General features: G+C 39.8%; 1 protein-coding gene across 5 annotated transcripts in view; it reads right to left on the bottom strand.

The window, feature by feature from the left end:
• Window positions 1–1,662: 1,662 nt before the first annotated feature.
• si:ch73-206d17.1 (tyrosine-protein kinase STYK1) overlaps window positions 1,663–20,141 on the bottom strand; it is a 70,405-nt gene continuing 51,926 nt past the window's right edge. For all 5 annotated transcript variants that reach the window (XM_048614827.1, XM_048614823.1, XM_048614825.1 and 2 more), the window contains 4 exons: window positions 10,840–11,057; window positions 8,587–8,627; window positions 6,422–6,518; window positions 1,663–2,562 (listed from right to left, as the gene is read on the bottom strand). In XM_048614827.1, the coding sequence (XP_048470784.1) occupies window positions 2,391–2,562; window positions 6,422–6,518; window positions 8,587–8,627; window positions 10,840–11,057 (528 nt within the window). In that variant the 3' untranslated portion in view covers window positions 1,663–2,390. The remainder of the gene's footprint in view (window positions 2,563–6,421; window positions 6,519–8,586; window positions 8,628–10,839; window positions 11,058–20,141) is intronic.

Here is a 20,141-nt window from a genome sequence, read left to right as displayed (position 1 = left end):
ATTGCATTTTTACCTTTATTGTTGTTGAGATGCCATATGCCAATGTCAGCACTGCTGACACCACAATTCATCACTTTGCCAATGACAAAGAGTAGACTGATGGGCTGTAATTGGCTAGATTAAATTTGGCTTCCTTTTTACAAACAGTACATACCTGGACAATTTTCCACATGATTGAGTCAATGCTAGTATGTTTCTGTTTCACTGAAACAACTTGGCTAGAGTTGCAACTCATCAGTACTACTACTGGCATGTCGTCAGGGCCTATAATAACCTTTACTATGTTGATTGGATCACAATCCAAAGAAACATTTTGTTCAACATTAATTGCCAATAGCCAAACTCAGGCCAAGGTTTCTTTTCATTTGTTTATTGTTGTATTAATATTTAACATTTATATTTTTGAAATTAAGTTTTCAATGTTGCAGATAATATGTTCACCCACTGGCCAAGCTTTCTGTATCAACCTACACAGTGTCACCAATTACTGTATCAGATCGATCAAAGAGATACTACCAATTTAAGATGCCATCTTGCAGGTCGTTGATTAAAAACAACCTGCAAAATAAAGTTAAGAATCCTTCCTTTAGGAATCTGTGCAAGAATAGCAGTAAACTGAGAATGACCATAAACTCTGTTGAGAGTTAGTTGCTAACCCAGTCCAAGAGCTCAAAGATTAGGTGACATATCACCCAATGCTTTTAGATCATGATCAGCAATATTCTATGATTACAGATATACTCCACATAGCAACCCTAGTTTTGAATGTGAAACTTTCCCATTTTGTAAAGATAAAAGGTTGCAACAGTGGAGCAGTGTAATTTAGCCAGATCTCCAGTTCCCAGGTACCATTCCTGGCCTTTGTTGACAGACTTGCTGTTCTGTGGGTCAGGAATTTGTGCACTATAATTAGTTAGGTTAGAGAGTGTGTGTTCCCCATCCCATCCTAACCACAAGAGTGACCCCAATGTCAAGTCCCAGGCAGTGCATGACCCTAAAGTGAAAATGAGGGGATTATGATAGTGGCTGAGCAACAGAGAGCAATTTGGATGATGTGACCTTCAGCTGATTCCATGGTGGAGGGTCATGAGGCAGCTTTTTATTTTACAGCAGTAATCAGTCCTCAAAGATCTGTCCATTTGGCAGTGCCCATCATCAGCCAAAGAAAGAATGAGAATCTAACAGTTAGTAACATTCAGCACAATGGCCACTGCTGACTCATGACCCCAAAATCTCATGTCTCAATCCTACTGGAGGTCAGAATGTCAGCTGAAGCCTTCACTGCCACAGATAAACAAAGGGTAGAAGTATCTGCTGTGATATTTCCATTGATGATCAATCAGAAGGGTTTGTTGGGGGGAGGGGAGGAGAGGAAATGGGTAATCGAAGTTAAAATTGGATTAAGGTGGACATGTGTTATTAGCTATTTCATAGTGACTGCAGTGTTCCGCTTCCAGCGTATTACTACGAATCAAGTGAAGTAACCAGATTTAATTTAACTTTTTTTTTTTACCCAATTTAAATTTCCCTTCTGTATCTTTGCACAGATGTTATTTTAAAATGCAGCAATTCCCATACATTCAGAAAAACACACCAGGTTAATAATAATACAAAATCAGTGGACTCCCTCCTCAGTTGTGACTGTCCCTACCCAAACCCTACCCCGCCCCCGCCCCCACCCCAGTGTGTCATGTTGTTTATAAACAATACAAAACAACTTTCATAGCATCTCATCTTTCAGTGGAGGATTTGTGGAAAGTCACACATGGGGTGGGAGAAGTCTTAAGGAAAACACTCCCCTCCCTCAGTTTGAACTTGTTTAGAGAATACATGCTATTGAGATTGAGCAGATTGACATAAGTACAGGCAGTGCTTTAAAATCAAACCTTTGCATTAACTGACTTTTAGCTTTGGACTCTGCCCATTGTTGACCATTACCCCAGGACTTTGGAGATAGCATTTATTGGTTACATCCTGAACTATTCTTAATTTCTGGCAATTGTTATACTGCCCTGATAGTCATCATGTCTTCTAGAACATTCTACTCTCTGCTGTTGCCAAAGATCATTCAAGCTGCTTTTGGAAAAGAACTGGTTCCATATTAAATTGAAGGTTCAGCGCACGCAGGAAATTCACTGGGCAGCACAGCAACTTTCTGTTGCTTAGTTACCTCAGCTGATGGTAGTACCTTAAAGTCTTTGATCATATAATAGCATTCAGTCAACGTGTATTCACAGCTTTCACCAAGTTTACAATTCCCATTTTCTCCAGCGAGGCAAGAATTCTGCTGTTCAGCTTATTGCTCATTGTGGCCTTCAATTGAACATTTCCTTTCACACATCTCTGTTGACTATTTGTCCACAGCGTTGCAGTCTTTGTCATGCTCCTCATCAGAAAACCCCAGCGGCTTGTTTGTACTGGTTAAGGTCCAGATCATCAGCTACTTGAAGCAACTTAACTCCATCAGCATTGTTCATCAAGGCCTCCAGTTTGTTAGTCAAATCAGCCCAGTTTGGCCTTTCATAGGGTTTCCACTGCCAGCACTGTTTCATCAAATCATATCTGGAGGGGAAGCAGAGGGGTCAGGGAAGAAAGAGTTTCTTTTAAAAGATTACAGTTCAAATTTTCAGATTATTGGTATTTAGAAACTTAAATTCTATTTTGTTATATACAAGATGATTAACATGGACCGCACATTATTCCTTTTAATAGTTGAGAAGATAAGAATTATCCTTAAGTAATGCTTAATTTCTCCTTTCTTCTCGGAGAGATTAAATTCTTTTAAGAACGAATATCACTGACACAATAATGCAGGACATGCTGTTCCAGTACCTATCTCTTAATAACTCAGGGGAATGCTAATACTATACTGTTAGGAGCACGTTTTTGATTGTTTCATTTGCTCTGAAGGGTGTATGAAGTTAGAGAAACCTAAGGGTTCAAGCCCACTTATCTTTAATAGTGGCAGGAGACAGAGGGAATAATTACAGAAAAATATAAGATCTGGGGCCTCAACTGTTGGGTCCAGAAACGTGGACATTATGCTGAACTTGTATAAAGGTCTGGTGAGGCCACAAATTACTGTATCGTGTTGTGGTCATCAAGCCTGGATCCTTGGTAGAGTTCACAAGAGATTTACCAGACTGGTTTGTACAGCGGAGGGGATTTTCACAGCAAGGTTAGGGTAGAGAAGCTAGAGGTGTTCTCCTTGGAGCTAAGGAGAGAGTGATTTGATAGAGCATTTAAGATTGTGATAGGATTAGATAAGGCAGGAAAAAAAAGGCTGTTCCCATTAGTCCCTAATAAAGCCACGTGGGCGAGTCGCAGATTTAACATTTTGGGAAGAAATACAGGGGAAATATAATGAAGAAATGCTTAGGTAGCAAATGGTCACAGCCTGGAGCTTGCTGTCTATATTCGCCTGTGTGTCACTATGACTCCATGTTCAGTTCAGAGATGAAATAAACTCGATAAGCCATGAGGAAGCAAGTTACAAAGGAGGAGGAACTGGCTCAATGGGTTGAATGGTTCTCTCATTCCAAACATTTTCAACCTTCAGGTCAGAGATCAGATTAAACATTTCACATCAAGTTTGCATTACTCAATTATTCATCTATGAAAACTACGCACCCAAACAGTCTAGGAAACAACATTGGGCAATACATGAGAACAGCACTCAAGTCATGCATCTGCTAGTACCATATCAGAACAGCTCAAGGGATCAGTGACTGGAATGTCAATTCTCTCAATTCTCATGTAGAAATGGTCACATCAGGACAGTGAATGGACTGGAAAATGATAGACAGTCCTAGTTGGATCCATCCGACTTGGCAAGGATCAGATAAGCCTCCTTGCTTCAGACAATCTGGTTTCACAAGGTACTTAGCACTATTCTCCTGGGTCAGTGCTACACTGCAGTCATTTTATAATGTTCTTCTCGGACTATATGACCAGACCCAGACAATTACTCAAAGTACAGCATTACTCACGATCGAGAGTTTAAAGGGAAAAACAAGTCAATTCAATTCAGATCAATTATGTTATGTACAGAATGAAAAATCCAACACACCCCGAATCTAAACTGTAGAATCTCAAAACATTTTCAATTAAATTAGGCAATAATGAGAGATTTTCTCTCTACAGCTTCTTAAACATCAAATTCTATAGAGAAAGGGTGGAAGCTGAAACTCAGCAACTCAAAAACCTTCTGGATTTCAGAAACAGCAACTAAAGAGTGCATAAAATTATAGAGAATTCTTCCACAAAGGTTAAATGTGAATAATAGAAGATTAGGTTTAAGATTTAAGTTTTAACAAATGAAGAATTAACAGCATAGGATGCCATCCATAAGGCAAGTGATGATCCTCAGTCAGATGTAAACAAACAAGTGGTTCAGTGTGGGATGTGTTCACTGGTTTTACTGAACAATTGTCAGGACTAATTTGTTCTATCACACTGGATGCTGAAATGCTTGGGGATTATTTCTGCTAATACCTATGTCTGATTCTGGTTATTCTCTGAATTCCACAGCCATAGAAAATTACTGTTGAATCATAAAGCTAATGCCTGCACACTTATTATTACAAGGTCTGAACACTAGCCAGGAGAGTTCCATATCTCATTTTCATTACCATATTTCAGCATTACTCAAATCTCACCTCCAGATTTGGTGTACAGTAATTACAGTTCAGGAAACTTGCACTTGTCCCATGATGCCTGGTCAGGAACCTCAAGTTCCTTTCAGTCTTTTACATTTTTTATTTTCAAATTCCATTTTAAAATAACAAAATAATCTCTGCCTCAATCATCAATATTGGTAAAGTGTCCCATGTGTTAATAACCTTCTACTTAAATACCTTTTCAAACTTTCCCTTCACTTTGTTGAGTTAATTCTGACTCAATCCCCACTCACTACAGATTCACCAACAGAAACAACTTTGCATGATTTACTTTAAAACCTTTGAAATAATCTTGAAACCTTTTCAACAAGTTATGCACGTTCGTGTTTTCTGCAGTCATGGTACAGGGTGTCACAGTCAATATAGGACTTGGATCTAAATGACCCATTAGGTAATTCATTCATTAGATCACTTTGGACCCCAACAAAATTCAATGCGAGTCCCTGAAATTTCGCCAAATTGGGAACGCTGGTGTCTTTGAAAACAGGAACATTTGGGTATTACTCAGAGGAGGGCTGTATGGAGATCTAGGAATATATAAAAGGTTATTTTCATTTCCCAAATTCCAGCCAGAGCCCCATTATCACATCTTCTCACTTCCATACCTCCTAGAATGACTGCACTAGTTTTATTTGTGAAGGGAAGGTAGTGCCTATAGTGAGTAGGTATAGTAGAGAGATTCCAAAATTCTTGGAAGCTATGATCTCTCTTCCTAAAAATACGCTTTGGATTAATCACACTTCAAACACACTGAGAGGCACAGTGACTCGGTGGTTAGCACCGCTGTCTTATAAGGCCAGGGACCAAGGTTCAATTCCACCCTCAGGCAACTCTGTGAAGTTCGTAGAAAATCTGTGTGGATTTCCTCCCATGGTCCACAGATGTGCAGGTTAGGTGGATTGGCCATGCTAAAATTATCCTGTACTGTGCTGAGTAGGTGTGCTAACTATGGTAAATAATGGGTTACAGGGTAGGACTCTGGGTGGAATGCTCTTCAGAGGGTTGGTGCGGACTCAATGGGCCTAATGTAGGGATTCTATGATTCTTCAAGAAGTCAAATCGAAAGGCAGTAGGAAACTTGCTGCATTTGATTCTCTGATGCAATCAAGCTGGATTTTCATCATCATTTCTTTGTCACCACTGGGACAGCATTGTGGAACTAGCCATATAACCATCATCACAGCTGCCCCGCCAGCACATCAAACTCAGTAACACAAGGAGAAGCTCCACTAACACCAACCCAAATCAATGAAAAATCGCACTGATCTCTCTTCCAAACTAAGTCCACTTGGTACACCAATTATATTTGCACAGTCATTAATCACTTATCGTCAATGTTCAATCTTTGACAATGGTTTCTGCAATCATCTACCGAGACGCTGCCTTCACCTGTCAGAAATTGACTGCAAATCAGTTCACCCATTGTGGATGGAACTAACTGGACAGCGCTTCGAGCGACGGGAATTTCTGTTCTAAGATTTCCAGGCTGTGGGACCACGAGGAGGAAGAGGAATATTTGATCGGAGTTCCATGAAGTAAATCTGGGTCATCGTTACTTCCGGTTCCAAAAAGATGTTCCAAAGTCCTCCTGAATTCCCCAATTTACCTGGATATTGGCTTGGCTTGACTGCACTGTCTACTTACCAGCTAAAACAGACAAGCTGCCATTGAGTTAAGGAACAGACCAACTATGATCGAATCAAATGAGCTGGTGGTGAGCCATGACATGGTGAGCTACTTACAGTGCATTGCTACTGTTGAACGGTTTGGGCATTCTGTAATTTCTCTGCAACTTTGGAAAGATTTCTAGAGGCTGAAAGTCAGGATACGGAGGTGCTCCTATGAAATAAAATGATGGTAGTAAGGTCAAATACTGAGTAAATATAGAATCAAGATGGAGTCTTAGTAATCCATGAAGTATCTAAATCTTTAAATGACAGTGACTTTAACCAAAGTCATGCTTAAATTCAGCTGTTTAAGTATTACTTGATAGGTGCAGTATTCACTGATCTCATACATATTTGACCTAGCTTCCTACTTTCTACTTGTGAGCACTGATGACACCTTTATAGGCTTAGCATCAATGTGGTTTTGAGTATGTTGTTTAACTTCATAAAGCTTTCCTGTAGCAGCACAGAGACAGCCTAAATACAGAATTAACCCCAGCACAAAGCAAGGCATTACAGTCCTCTTCACTCCAAAACGGTCAGGATTTGATGCTAGAGACTCCATTTACATAAATTACATCCTGACCTGATCCCAAACTGAAGTGAAATGGAGTGAGACTCATTCAAGCTAGGGAACTCAGTGAATGGAGGCTAGTTCTACACCATTGTCATAGCAATGGTGCAACATGATACAGGTCCTACTATTGTGTAAATGGCATCAACAGTTTGTGGCATAGAAGTTCTGTGAAGCCAGGTCTATGTAAATTCAAGAGTGGTCTTATGTCCCCAGATGATAGTAATATTGGACAACTCCAATCCCAGAGTGAAACCTAGCTTGATAGGTCAGAAGTTTAATGTGTGCAGTTGGTTACTGTGGTGGTTAGTCATTGAACCTGCCAATATTCTTTATCAAAAGAACAAAATAAATAAATAATGAGTTTAGAAAGATCCCAACATAAACAGCAAAGCAAAGTTTTAGTCTGTTTCCCAGAAATATCTTTCACCGATGTTCAATCCCAGTGAAGTGTCCCTTCTATGTTAATTTTATTTTCTTACCTAACTAACTTTTACCAGGTTTAATGACCAAGAAAATTCATTCCCATACTAATGATCTAAACTACTTCAAATGACAGCTTGAGGGCTTCTACACAATTCTCACTTGAAGACAACACAAACTAAAAACCCTTCTGCTAGGCAAAATGGTCTCTTAAACTGAAAAAACAAACCCCAATTCTCCTGATAGGAAGGAGCTGAAACCCAATTCTTTTGAAATGAACATCAGATGAACTAGTGGTGGAAACTGATCATTTGCTCTCAATGTCATAAACTTAGCATCATAAAGTCTTCAATGAACACCACAGATATTTGGCTAGGTACTTACTAAGTCAGTTGTTTTGGAAATGATTTTAGTTACTTTTCTAAATGACTGTGACCTAAAAATAAAACTACCTTCACAGAACTGAAATCAAAATCTATCTGCCTCTACTTTAAAAATCCAAATTCCCAAATGATAATAAATTTGTATTGGCCTTAATCATATTAATGATATCAAAGTCTCAACACCGTTTGGTAGAAAAGTATATCTGACTCCTTTCAAAGAGGAGTTTCGAATAGAGTCCTTAACACTGTTCAGGAATATTATAAGCATGAAAGTAAAGCCTATTACCGACATCAGAAGAGAACATGGCAAAGTGATAATAGAATGAAGTTATAGTTAAGTAAGAAATTAGAGTTAAGATAGAAGGACACTTAAGGAAAGGTGATGGCCTAGTGGTATTATAACTGCATTGTCAATCCAGACCCACATAATGTTCTGCGAACCCAGGTTCAAATATTGCCATGGTGGTGGGATGGTAGATTGGGATTTCAATACAAATCTGGAACTAAGAGTCTACTGATGACCATGAATCCATTGTCAATTGTTGGAAAACCCCATCTCGTTCACTAATGTCCTTTAGGGAAGGAAAGTGCCACCCTTACCTAGTCTAGCCTACATGTGACTCCAGACCCACAGCAATGTGGTTGACTCTAAACTGCCCTCTGGGCAATGAGGGATGGGCAATAAATGCTGCCTAGCCAGCGACACCCTCATCCAATGAATGAATTAAAAAAAAAACAACCACTTCACTAGGATTGAATATCAGTGAAGGATATTTCTGAGAATCTGGCTGAAACTTTTTATTTGCTGTTTATGTTAAAACTAATGTTCATTAAATTAGTTGATTTACAAATCAACCTACCTAGAGTAACTACTTCATACAGAAGGATTCCAAATGACCATCTGTGAATAAAAATAAAAGGTTAAATACAATTCTTCTCCCTTAATACAGAAGCAAGGTCACTCTAAAAGCATTAAATTCCTATTTAGGCAAGTGTTCAATTGACAATTTCTATAAAGTTATATTTCCCAATCTTTGTTTTCGAACAAAATGGGCTGTAGTTAATGAGGCAGCATTTAGAATTTCAATCGTAGGTGCACAGAACACTTAACATTGTATCACTGGCGTGTTTGACCATCTTCGATTGAGCTATACATCTTATGGCTTCAACATGCATCATGAATTAATCCACAAACAACGAGGTATTTTTATTTAGTAGTTAATACACTTTTCTCCTTCACAGATGCTGCCAGACCTGCTGAGCTTTTCCAGCTACTTTGTTTTTATTGTTGTTGAGGTAAAACAAGGTGTTGAGTAGTGGTAATGCCAAGAGACTAGTAATGCATAGAACCAGGCCAATGTTCTGGGGTCAAAGTTCAACTTGGTGAAGTATAAAAATTGGTAAATTAATAAATCCTGAATTGAAAGGTAGTTTCAGCTATGGTACACATGACAATCATCATTGATTGTTGTAAAACCCATCTGATCTAGCTAGCACAGTGGCTTCATGATTAGCGCTGCTGCCTTGAAGCGCCAGGGACCCAGGTTTGATTCCACCCTTGGGCAACTGTCTGTGTGGAGTGTGCACATTCTCCCCATGTCTGTGTGGGTTTCCTTCAGGTGCTCTAGTTTTCTCCCACAGTCCAAAGATGTGCGGGTTAGGATGGATTGGCCATGGGGAATGCAGGGTTACAGGGATAGGGTTGGTCTTTGGAGGATCAGTGTGAACTCGACAGACCGAATGGCCTGCTTCCACACTGTAGAGATTCTGATTTTTGAGGAATTGGTCTACATGTGAATCTAGTTCCACATGCATGAACCACAAAACCAGTAAGCTGGTGTATCAGGTAATAAGGAAGGCAAACGGAATTGCATTGTTTATCGAGGAAGGAAAAGAGTATTAAAAAGTAGGGAAGTGTTGCTGCAATTGTACAAGACATTAAAGAGACTGCACATGGACTATTGTGTACAATTTTGGTGTTCTTACTTGAGGGGGTGATGTAGTTGGATTTCAGAGGAGGTTCATTAGATTGATTTCTGAGATGAGTAGTTTGCCTTATGAAGAGAAATTGAACAGTTCAGGCCTAGATTCTCTGGACTTAGGAATGAGAGGAGATCTAGTTGAGGTATACAAGATGCTAAAGGGGATGGACAAAGTAGACAGGGAAAGGTTGTTTCCTCATGTGGGGCAATCTAGAATGACAGGTTATAGTTTTAGGATAAGGGGTAACAGACTTAAAACAGATCAGGAGGAATTATTTCTCTCTCAAAAATGTTGTGAATCTGAGAGATTCAAATCCCCAGAGTGTGGTAGATGCTGGGGCATTGAGTAAAAAAGATAGTCAGATTTTAAATTAGTGATGGACTAAAGGATTATGGAGAGTGGGCAGGAAAGTGAAGCTGAAGCTGAGGTGAGATCAACCATGATCATATCAAACAGTGGAGCAGGCTTGATGGGGCTCAAGTTTTTTTTTCTTTATTCATTGAATGACGGCATTGCTGGTTAAACCAGTATGTATTGCCCATTCTTAATTTTCCCAGAGGGCTGTTAAGAGTCAACCACATTGTTGTGGGTCTGGAGTCACATGTAGGCCACACTGGGTAAGGATGACAGTTTCCTGGATGGGTTTTTCCAAAAATCAACAATGGCTTAATGGTCATCATTAGACTCTTAATTTTAGACATTTTTAAAATTATAAATGGAATTCAAATTCCACCGTATGTCATGGCGGGATTTGAACCGAGGTCCCCAAAACATTATCTGGGTCTCTAGATTAACAGTCCAGCAATAATACCACTAGGCCATTGCCTCACCATTCCTGATCCTGTCTTTTTACATTATGTTCAAGAAAGTAGTTGACTCTTAACTGCCTTCTGAAATTACCTTGCAAGCTTCTCTTTTCAAAACCTATTAGGGATGGATATATCCATGAAAGAATAAACTAAAACAAGTTCAAAGGCAAAAAGTAAGGATTGTTCTGGTGGACAGTTCAATACATCTCAGAATCTATTACATATCTATTTCCCACCCTGCTCCCATATTACACCTCTCAGTGGCTCAAATCCAATTGATCACTGCAATTCCTGTCACATTTCAAGCTTTCCTGTACTCACGTGTCACTCTTTTCTGTGATTGGTCGTTTTATTATCCTTTCAGGTGCAAGCCATTTAATTGGAACCTGTGCTGCTTTATGGGACGACAGCGTTCCAGTTTTGTAAACATCAAAGGCCAGGCTCAGGCCGGTGAGTTTAACAGTTAGATCTTCATGGATCAAAATATTCCGAGCAGCAATATCCCCATGGATTACTTTGTGCTTTGTGGTCAGATAATCCTGTTCCAAATGGATAGACAGACTGAATAATGTTTTGGATGGACAGCGTTTGAATCTTATTCAAATAGATTTTAATGAGAATGTTAACTGCAATTCTGCTGAAAACAAACTGAACAGCTAATCTACAGATGACACGACGATTTCCATTCTCTCTCAATGACCAGCTTTTCCCAGTTATCTCATTAAAAATAACAGCTTTGCCAAGCAAGCAAAATATTAAGGGAGGCTTTCTCCCAGATACCTAACTAACCCACTCATTCTGAAACTATTTAGGCTATTACCAGTTCTTTTAATTCTATTAATCTGACTCCATTATAATAGCTTAATATTTATACTAAGCAACAGAACTTTGAATACCAGAAAAATTGACGTTTCGGGTCAGAACCCTTCTTCAGAAATGATTTCTGGCCTGCTGTGTTCCTCCAGCTCCACAGTGTGTTGTCTCCGATTCCAGCATCTGCAGTTCTTGCTATCTCAGAACTTTGAATAAGGTTTTTTTGTAGAAGGCAGAATTGAGACATAACTTCACAGCAGAGAACGTTTCTTTCCAATATTCTTCCCTACACCTACCCCCAAAGAAAAACATCTTTTTATAAGTTGACAGACAATGGCCAGCCTAATGCAACTGGGGAGAAAGGCTGCACTTTGGGGGCAGCTTAAGTTTAAATGGGTTAAAATCCTAACAGGTATTAGAAGCAGAGACACCTTATGGTCTCTAAGTAACCCAACTAAATGCCCCAAAAAGGATGCGAAAGAAACATCTGTTTTACTCTCGAGGAACACCATTACACTCCCAAAATGAAAACATTTAACTTTACCAGCAATTTCTGCTTTTGTTTGTGAAGACTTGTTTTGAGATATTTGCCTGTCAATGCTGAAGCAGAACAAATGCTTGGACAAGTCATTCTACCCAAGCTACAATAAGAACCAGACAACTCCTGATTAAAGGGAGTTGTTCCCTTCATCCAGAAATGCAGAAGATGAATCGGAATTTGGAAACAGTCAGGACGTTGTTGTTCTTATCTACAGAGAGGAAAAGCCTTGCCAGAATTCCTTTAAAATGGGGTAAAAACAGAAGGTACTTGAACTATATAGTTCTGATGAAATAACAACAACTTGAAACATTTACTGTCTTTCCCTATCCACAGACATTGCCTGACTTGCTGAGTATTTCCAACACTTGGTTTCTATTTCACATTTCCAGCATTCTGCAATTCTCCTTTGTATTTACTTCTTTAAAGTAACATTAATTCTTGATCTCTATCAAAAACACAACACATCTTCATTCTCTTTGGAATTAATTGTCATGAAGCCAAGAGATTTACTGAAACCTTCAATCTCCACTTTAGCATCCTCACAGGCCTAACCCACGACTTTGGTATCAAAGAGAAAGAAGTGTTTTGCAGATTTGTCAAAGCTTTGGATTCCTATGGGATACTGCCAGTTACTGAATCTGTTACCATAGCTAATGAGTTCCAGCAAAGACACGTCAATTCAATTTGTGAACTGAAAAGAAGAATTCTGGTTTTAGTAGAAAGAAAATGCAGACAATAAGTCACTCAATCTTCAGTGACAGAATTCTTAAACATCATAAAAGTCAATACTTACAAACTGTATTCCAACATGGCGAGAAATAATTTCAAGCCATTGTGCAACATTAAATCCAAGTGTATTGTATAATTACTATGAAAATCCAAGCTCATCAACAACCTTCCATTTACAGGCTTGATGCCATGGAAAGGCTACCAACAAAGACCCATCGCATCCTGGCAATGATCTCCTACAACCTTTTCCATCAGGCAGAAGATACAGAAGCTTTAACACATGCACCAACAGGTTCAAGAACAGCTTCTTCCCTGCTTATTAGACTGCTGAATGGACTCTCTAACTTCAAATAAAGCTGATCTTGCTAATGTTGATCTTGCCTAGCACATGCCCTGTGCGACATAACTTGTATGCCCTGTCTAGGTTCTTTTTCACTCTATGATCTGTACGTCCTTTCTTTCTATGATCTTCCTGTATTGCTCGTAAACAAAGCTTTTCACTGTACTTAGACATACATGACAATAATTCACATCGATAAATCAAATACATCAGTGGAGGCTGGCAAAGGCTAATCACTCTCTCGACAGGATGTCTTCAATCATTATTGCTAGGCACATTAGGAGGATCAGTACAGACTATGGTTACATTAATTAGGTCTTTGACTAAACTTCAAAATACATCTATGGTGTGATTCTGAGCTCCCTTCTGTGTGTTTGAAACAAATTGTTGGAGTCTAGAAGGAGACCCTTCAGCCCATCATGATGTCTGCACCAGCTTTTCAAATGAGCATCTCACTTATTGCCATTTTCCTGCCTTCTCCCTGCATCCTGAACAATTCTTATTTCAAAAAATAAAGCAGTCTAATTCCCTTTTGAAAGCTCCAATGCCAGTCTTCAGCCAAATCAATTCACACTACATGGTATCAAGAAACAATTGGAGACACTGGATACTGCAAAGGGTATGGGCTCCATCAACATTCTGGCAATAGCGCTGAAGACTTGTTTTCCTGAACTTGCTACACCCCTAGACAAGCTCTTCCTGTACAGTTACAACACAGACTTCTATCCAACAATGTGGAAAATTGCCTAGGTATGACCTGTCCACAAAAACCAAGACAAATCCAACACAACCAATTACCGCCCCATCAGTCTACTCTTTATCATCAGTAAAGTGATGGAAGTGTCATTAGCAGCGCTATCAAGCAGTACCTGCTCAGCAATAATCTGCTCAGTGACGCCCAGTTTGGGTTCTGCCAGGGTCACTCAACTCCTGACCTCATTACAGCCTTGGTTCAAACTTGGACAAAAGAGATGAATTCCAAAGTGAAGGCAAGACTCACTGTTCTTGATATCAAGGCTGCGTTCGACCAAGTGTGGAATTAAGAAGCCTTATAGAAATGGAATTCAACAGGAATGGAGGGAAATACTTTCTGTAAGTTGGAGGCATACTGGACATGAAAGAAGATGACTGCAGTCATTGGAAATCAGTCATCTCACTCCAGGACACCTCTCCTTCACAAGTAGGAATGATTTCTCCACTGCCATTCTGCCTAAATCCCTCATGATTTTGAACACCATCCTATTTCTTCTTAATCTTATTCCCAAATTCTCAAATCTACCTTCACAGCCAATGGTTCCATGCACGAGGAACGTTCTCCTGATTTTTTTCTGCATTCTTTCCACGCCAAGGTCTCTCTGCTCCTGTAACCTTTAGAAATAAAATACTGGGTACAATTCTTTTTAGCTTTCCCAATGTCTCCCATTCTATAGAATCATAGAATCCCTACATTCGGCCCATCAAGTCCACATCACCTTTCTGAACAGCATCCTACCCAGACACACCCCCTACCTGTATTTCCCATGGCCAATCCACCTAACCTGCACATCTTTGGACTGCAACATTTCAATGACCTTCTGAAGATCTACACTATCCTCCTCATAGTTTACAATGCCCATAAGCTTTGTATTAGCCACAAACTTCAAAACTATGCCCTATATACCTTGTACATTAACATATATCAGGAAAAGCAAGTGGCTCAACACTGACCCCTTTGGGAATTCCACAACAACCTCCCTCCAGCCTGAAGGGCCTGCAATAACTAGTATTCTTCCCTGTCAAACAGTCAATTTTATATCTTTGTTGCCACTGTCCCATTTTATTCCATAAACTACAACTTTTCAAGTCTGTTGTGTAGCAGTGTCAAATGCCTTTTTGAATTCCAGGTACACCATGTTAACCTCATCAGTACCTCAAAAAGCTCTAGCAAGTTAGTCAAACAGGATGTTTCCTTACATTCGTTTTGGCTTTCCTCAAATAATACTTCTTTTGAATAAAAAAAATCTCAGGTTTTTTTTTGAAGAAGGGTCTTGACCCGAAACGTCAGCTTTCCTGCTCCTCTGATGCTGCTTGGCCTGCTGTGTTCATCCAGCTCTACACCTTGTTATCTCAGGTTGACAACGTCTATTGAGAATTTCCCCCTCTACTAGAATTAAACTGACCAACCTATAATTTTGGGATTTATATTCACACTAATTTTCAAAAAAAAAAAAAAAAAAAAAGTGTGTGATGTTTGCAAGTCTTCTGGCACCTTCCTGATTCCAAGGAAGAATGAACAGTTATGGCCATTGCCTCTGCAGTCCTAGTGGCTCATCAACTTTACATTCAGATAACTCACCCATCACCTATTCCTCATCAATTATAAACCCTTCCAGTTACCGAATTTCCTCCGCTTCATTACCTAACAGTCTTCCTTTTTAAACTTGTCTCTAACATGCCCCGTACCTGTGTTAATCCCCTTTTTGGTATCTAATTTGCTCTATAGAAGACATTGGGATTTTCTTTTACATTACTTGCTGGTCTTTTTTACATTCCCTCTTTGCCACTTTTCCTTATTTTATCACATGCATGCCGAGTCTTCTATATTTAGCCTGGTTAACAATTGTATATTCTCCCCGACCTCTGTCATGAGCACATTTTTCATGTTTTGTCTAGTTTCTCTTTCTTTTGTCATCTGCATTACTATTTCCTTACCTTTCCCTTTAAGATCATATAGCTTGAATGAGCCTGAACATAGGTTTCAGTTAAGATAGCCCATTGTTCAGCTGCTATTTCTCCTGTCAATCTTCAATTCAATACACATCCACTCTTGTCCCACTGAAGATTTTCCTTCAATTAATCAATCTTACTCTAGATTACTCCTTACCTTCTTCCATTATCAGAATAAACTGTGATACAATGATCACTGCTCCTTAAATGCTTTCTGGCTGACTATTAGAACCATACAATTATAGAATCCCTACAGTTTGGAGGCAGCCTATTTGGTCCATTGAATTCACACCAACCCTCCAAAGAGCACCCTTTCCTTTTAACCATGCATTTCCCAGGGCTAATCCATCTAACTTGCACATCCCTGGATACTATGGGGCAATTCTGCAAGGCCAATCCACCTAACCCCTGCACATCTTTGGACTGTGGGAGGAAACCAGAGCACCCGGAGCAAACCCATGCAGGCACGGGGAGAATATGTAAACCCCACACAAATGATCACCTTAGGGTGAAATTGAAATTGAACTCAGGTCCGTGGTAGTGCTAACCATTGAGCCACCACGCTGCCCAAGTTGATCTTTCTGGTCCACTGCTATCACAAGAAACAAATTTAGCAGGGTTCCCTTTCTCACTGGAGTGGAAACATATTGCTATTGAACACACTAAGAACTCTCACCACCCCACCCCTCTACCTTAATTATTTGAATATGCACTAAGATAGGGTCTCCTATTATAACAACGAGTAGTTTTGCATCTGCTTCTAATCTCCTCAAATTTGGTCCTCTACCATTCCCCCTAGTTGTTGGCCTACAGACTACACCAAGGAATGCAGTTGCAGCTCTTTCTTTGTATATTGCATATCAACATTAAAGAATAGACTAAAAATTGTAAAATCCCAGGGGCTGTGGGGTAGTCTGTTAACGTTCATAGTTAATATACTCTGGAAGCCAGAGCAGGGGCCTTGATTAAAGAAAAAAGTTGTGAAAGCCATTGGATGCAGAAGCTGACTTACACCCTGCAGTGCTGTTATGGAAATCAAAATACAGTATCTACAGGCGATGATGATACCTGTCCAATCCAGTTCCATTTCCAAATTACAGAGAATTGGCAATGGCATAGACTAAGATACAGAAATGTTGAAACAAGGCTTCTTGGTAAAAATAGGATTTGCCATCTTCGATATATAACACTTATAAATCTTAAAACATAAGACCATACGGCCATAAATCCAATCTTCTGAAACTGCCTTTTCATGGACCATGTAGGAGGAGCTAGATACAAGTCAAGAGGAGGTGCAGAAGACTGGTATGTCTGTTAAATCCACAACAGGCTTGTTCCAAATCAAACTGATACACACACTCGAATGCTCGTTGTTATTCATCAGCCACAATATTTTTTGTAAGATTTGTACCTAGGTACTTGGATCTAAGATGGCACCATTAAGAGGCAGCCATTGTACTCCTGTACTTCTGTATTGTAGTACAAATGACAATAAAGGATATTCTATGTTTTCTATTTTACCATCATGACCAGGGAGTGCTGTATCTATTGACAATATTTGGTGCTTTGATAGAGGGTCAACTTTCTCTCCTGCCCCCATCTCCTTAAGTATGCATTACAGAGTTGGTTTAATGTGCACTTTCAGATTGTCACCCAATTAGACTTCCTGGCTGTAGCAAAGCATGAACAAAGCTCAGCTAAAACACATGTAAATACCATCCTTATCAGCCTCAAGAAGGTTACCAAAACGAGAGCAGAGAATGCCAAGGGGATGAAAAAGATCAAGCTTAAGCATTTCACAGGAATGATTAATTGACTGTCATTATAAAGAGGAAATGCAAACGTAGAGGTCACGTTCCACTAGAACCAACCAGTATCACAAGCAGCCAAAATCTGTTTCAGCATCTCCAAATAGACAAAGGTACAAAGATATCACTTTAAGAGCCACTGAACGAAGTTTCAAAGAACTTCCTTGCAAAGCCACATGGAAAAATATCTTTCAAAGGGAGCTTCCTCACATCAATCAAAAACCTGAAAAAGTTGCTATACACTGGAGCAAAGGGCTTTCCACATATCTTAGGCCAGCAGGTCATATTTTCACCTTTGAGGCAGGAGCTGGGATATTTCTCAAAAACACAATTTGCTTCCTATCAAATAGCATCTGCCAACTCCTACTTTGTCTCTGGCAGGGTTGGGAACACCTGGAGTTGTATCAGCGCTGGAGGGGAAGACAAAGGCAGAAACAGGCCAATGGAAAAAAAAGTGGCAAATTCAAAAGATGGCCTAATTTCACCGAGACTTTGGTCCAGTTCTGAAAGGTCCCGAGCCTTCACCTCACTTCCCACCTACCCTCAAGTCATTATGCCTCCCAACCCTTCTTTCACCCAGTCCTTTCCCTCACCTCCAGCGTTCTTCCTCAATGTCCTGATACTGCACACTCCTCACATGCAATTTCCACACCTACGTCCCACCTAGTATCCACTGTAAACAGAAGCCATGAGCCCTATAGCTTTTGAAAGTCTTGGAGAAACTCCATCTGTCAGAATAAGCAAACGTTGCTTGAAGGTGACTTAAAAACCCTAATTCTGTTTGAAAGTGACAAATCTAACTAATTAAACATGTTTACATTCTCTTATAATTAATTATAATCTTCGAACACAGCCAGGAACTCAGCAAAAAAGCTTTGAAATAGCCGAGAAAGACGTCTGCGCTGAACTTAACGAAAAAGTGAAAACAATGAGGACATTCCACACAATCAAGGGCTAGCCCTTGAATATTAAGCAATGAAGAATAGCACTTTATCCAATGGATAATAAACTCTAATGAATTCAATGACTTTTCCACTTTTACAAAGCTGGCCTTTCGCTTAACAGCTTGTTGTTGTTCGAAGTGACAAGCCAGTAAACACATTTACTTTTTCAAGTCAAATCGTTATGAAATGTTGTAGCTTAGGTTTAATAGGCTTTTAAAATAGTGAGTGATCATAATGACTCAAAGCATGGAGTAGACAACATTAATAATGTAGTCTTATCTTTTAAAAAAAAAAACTTATCTTTCACAGAGCTCCCATTTCCAGACCATGGTTTCCAATGACTGTTTTGTCAGCATCACCTGATAAAACTTGGCCTCCAAAACAGTGGAAGGTCCAAATCTGAAGTGTCCACTTCTGCAATGGCACGAATGACATCACACTGGCTTCAAACCCAGCCCCAATCACATATTGGTGGAACTTGGCAGGGCCAGGAATAGAACATAGAACAGTACAGCACAGTACAGGCCCTTCAGCCCACGATGCTGTGCTGAACTTTTACCCTAAACCTAAGGTCTATCTAACCTCCACCCCTACCTTATACTACCAAATGGTAGGCCAGGGCGAGAATCCTTGGAGAGAGTCCTGGCTGCCATTTTTTTTAAAAATCTACCTGGTGGGAATATCCAGCCTAAAAACATTTTTTTTTAAAGTTGCAAGAACAGAAGAGCCCTGATCTTGTAACTAGACCAATTATACCTCAGTATGGGAAGGCTTCAGGTATGTGTGGTAATATATATAAATGGGTAGCACCTTATTGATCTGTGGAATTAGTGCTGCTTTGAGTCTGCATGTTCAGACACTCTGTCTACATCCATAAATCAGGACATTTCTAAAATCCCTGTTTCTCGGTTTGATTATTCAGTCCCGCTGACAGATGGTCCCTTGTTCAAATGTGTCATCACTGTAAACCTCTGGGTGGCGCTAAGGGACAGCAAAAGGTCAACTTGCAGTAATATGAATGTCAAGTTTTCCCACCAGAAAGACAGGAGATTAGAGGCACAACTCAACAGTTTACAATCACTTTGCTAAATGGAATTAGGCAAGGTGGCACAGTGGTCGGGTCTGGTTTCCTCCCACAGTCCAGGAATGAGCAGATTAGGTGAGATAGCCATGGTAAAAACCCTATGTGGGGTTGGCGGGGTTGGCGGGATGCTTTTCAGAGGGTCCGTGCAGATCCTACACTGCAGGATTCTATGATTCTAATTCTTCAATCAATTGCAGCCAGTATGTTAAGAAGCAGAACACTGCTTTAATTGTGAGCCTTGAACTAGTTTAGGATTCTAATGTCAGGCTAAAATCCTGGACCCTTTTGAAATGGCGTTATTGGCTTGGGACCAACATGTACAATAGAAGTCTCAATATCAAACATTTTTACTCTGAAATGCGATCTCCACATTCTAGTATTCAAATTATGGAAGTATAGTAGAACACAGCCTTTTGTCAAAATTCACACTTTAAATGTGGGCGTTGCTGACTGGGCTAGCATTTATTGCCTATCCCTAATTGCCCTGAAGGAGGCAGTTGTGAGCTGCCTTTCTTGAAGTCCATGTGGTTTAGCTGCACCCACGGCATCGTGGGGGGGGTAGTTCCAGAATTTTAACCAAGAATCTGAAAATGCCTGCACTGTCTCCCACAAAGAAAAGGCATGCTTAATCCTATGTTAGCTTTTCTTTTTGACCACA

This window comes from Rhincodon typus, chromosome 31, assembly GCF_021869965.1.
Source record: "Rhincodon typus isolate 14 chromosome 31, sRhiTyp1.1, whole genome shotgun sequence".
Classification (NCBI taxonomy): Eukaryota; Metazoa; Chordata; class Chondrichthyes; order Orectolobiformes; family Rhincodontidae; genus Rhincodon; species Rhincodon typus.
The sequence above is the reverse complement of the archived record's forward strand: the minus strand, read 5'-3'. Positions and strand labels throughout refer to the sequence as shown.